The sequence below is a fragment of the Penaeus monodon genome, chromosome 23 (genome assembly GCF_015228065.2).
Source record: "Penaeus monodon isolate SGIC_2016 chromosome 23, NSTDA_Pmon_1, whole genome shotgun sequence".
NCBI lineage: Eukaryota > Metazoa > Arthropoda > Malacostraca > Decapoda > Penaeidae > Penaeus > Penaeus monodon.
Genome location: NC_051408.1, coordinates 43,893,970 through 43,894,707, shown reverse-complemented (window position 1 = coordinate 43,894,707; position 738 = coordinate 43,893,970). Strand labels below are relative to the sequence as shown.

General features: G+C 36.0%; 1 protein-coding gene and 1 pseudogene across 2 annotated transcripts in view; one reads left to right on the top strand and one right to left on the bottom strand.

Moving 5' to 3' along the window:
* The window catches only part of LOC119588099, a 6,073-nt gene extending 5,553 nt beyond the window's left edge, over positions 1-520 (bottom strand). For both annotated transcript variants that reach the window (XM_037936807.1, XM_037936808.1), the window contains exon 1: positions 287-520. In XM_037936807.1, coding sequence (XP_037792735.1) covers positions 287-417 — 131 coding nt within the window. In that variant the 5' untranslated portion in view covers positions 418-520. The remainder of the gene's footprint in view (positions 1-286) is intronic.
* Positions 466-738, top strand: part of LOC119588322 — a 20,720-nt pseudogene continuing 20,447 nt past the window's right edge.

Genomic DNA, 738 nt, shown 5'->3' with positions numbered 1-738 from the left:
ACAGAAGATATCAATTTAAACAAGAAGAAGGTTCAAATATAACTAATAAACGGATTATATCTCGTTCCACTATATTTCTACAGTTTATGCGAACTTTCTTGCACCTTAGTTAGGTGTTAATTATAACTAAGATTCAAAGTGAAAAGCATCACGTTTATACACACTATGAAAGTTTTGGATCTACGAACAATATTTTTAGATACACAAAAACTGATTTCTCTGCGATCTAAAGATTCTATGTAAGAATACCTTCGATAGCGATATTTTAGAAAAAAAATTAACTTACCTCTTTGACGTGCTCGCCATGTAGCCTCTGCTATACAAGCGCTTTCGACTTGTAATCTTGTAGGAATTTTCTTTGTTATCCACTGGTTCACTGTTGAAATATTTCCAAATTAATGATCTGCACTTGACCATTTTTCCGAACTACAGTAGTGCACACCGAGAAAAGAACTGCGTTTTCTCATGAGCGTCGCTGTTCATGCCACCACTGCCACTAGTCGACTAAAAGTTGAAGGCCAAGGCGGTCCAGTATATATATCTGTCGGGAGGATTGCGTCATACTTCTGACGTCATCACTGCTTCGCATTTTCCCGACAGTTTACCTTGTTGATATCAGTAGTCATTACATACATATGTATATATTCATTACATGTTGGTTCCCATTTGAATAGCCAGAAGATATATACGAATAACGAGGAAGCATGAAAACAGGAACAAGCATGTTTAATTCATCTT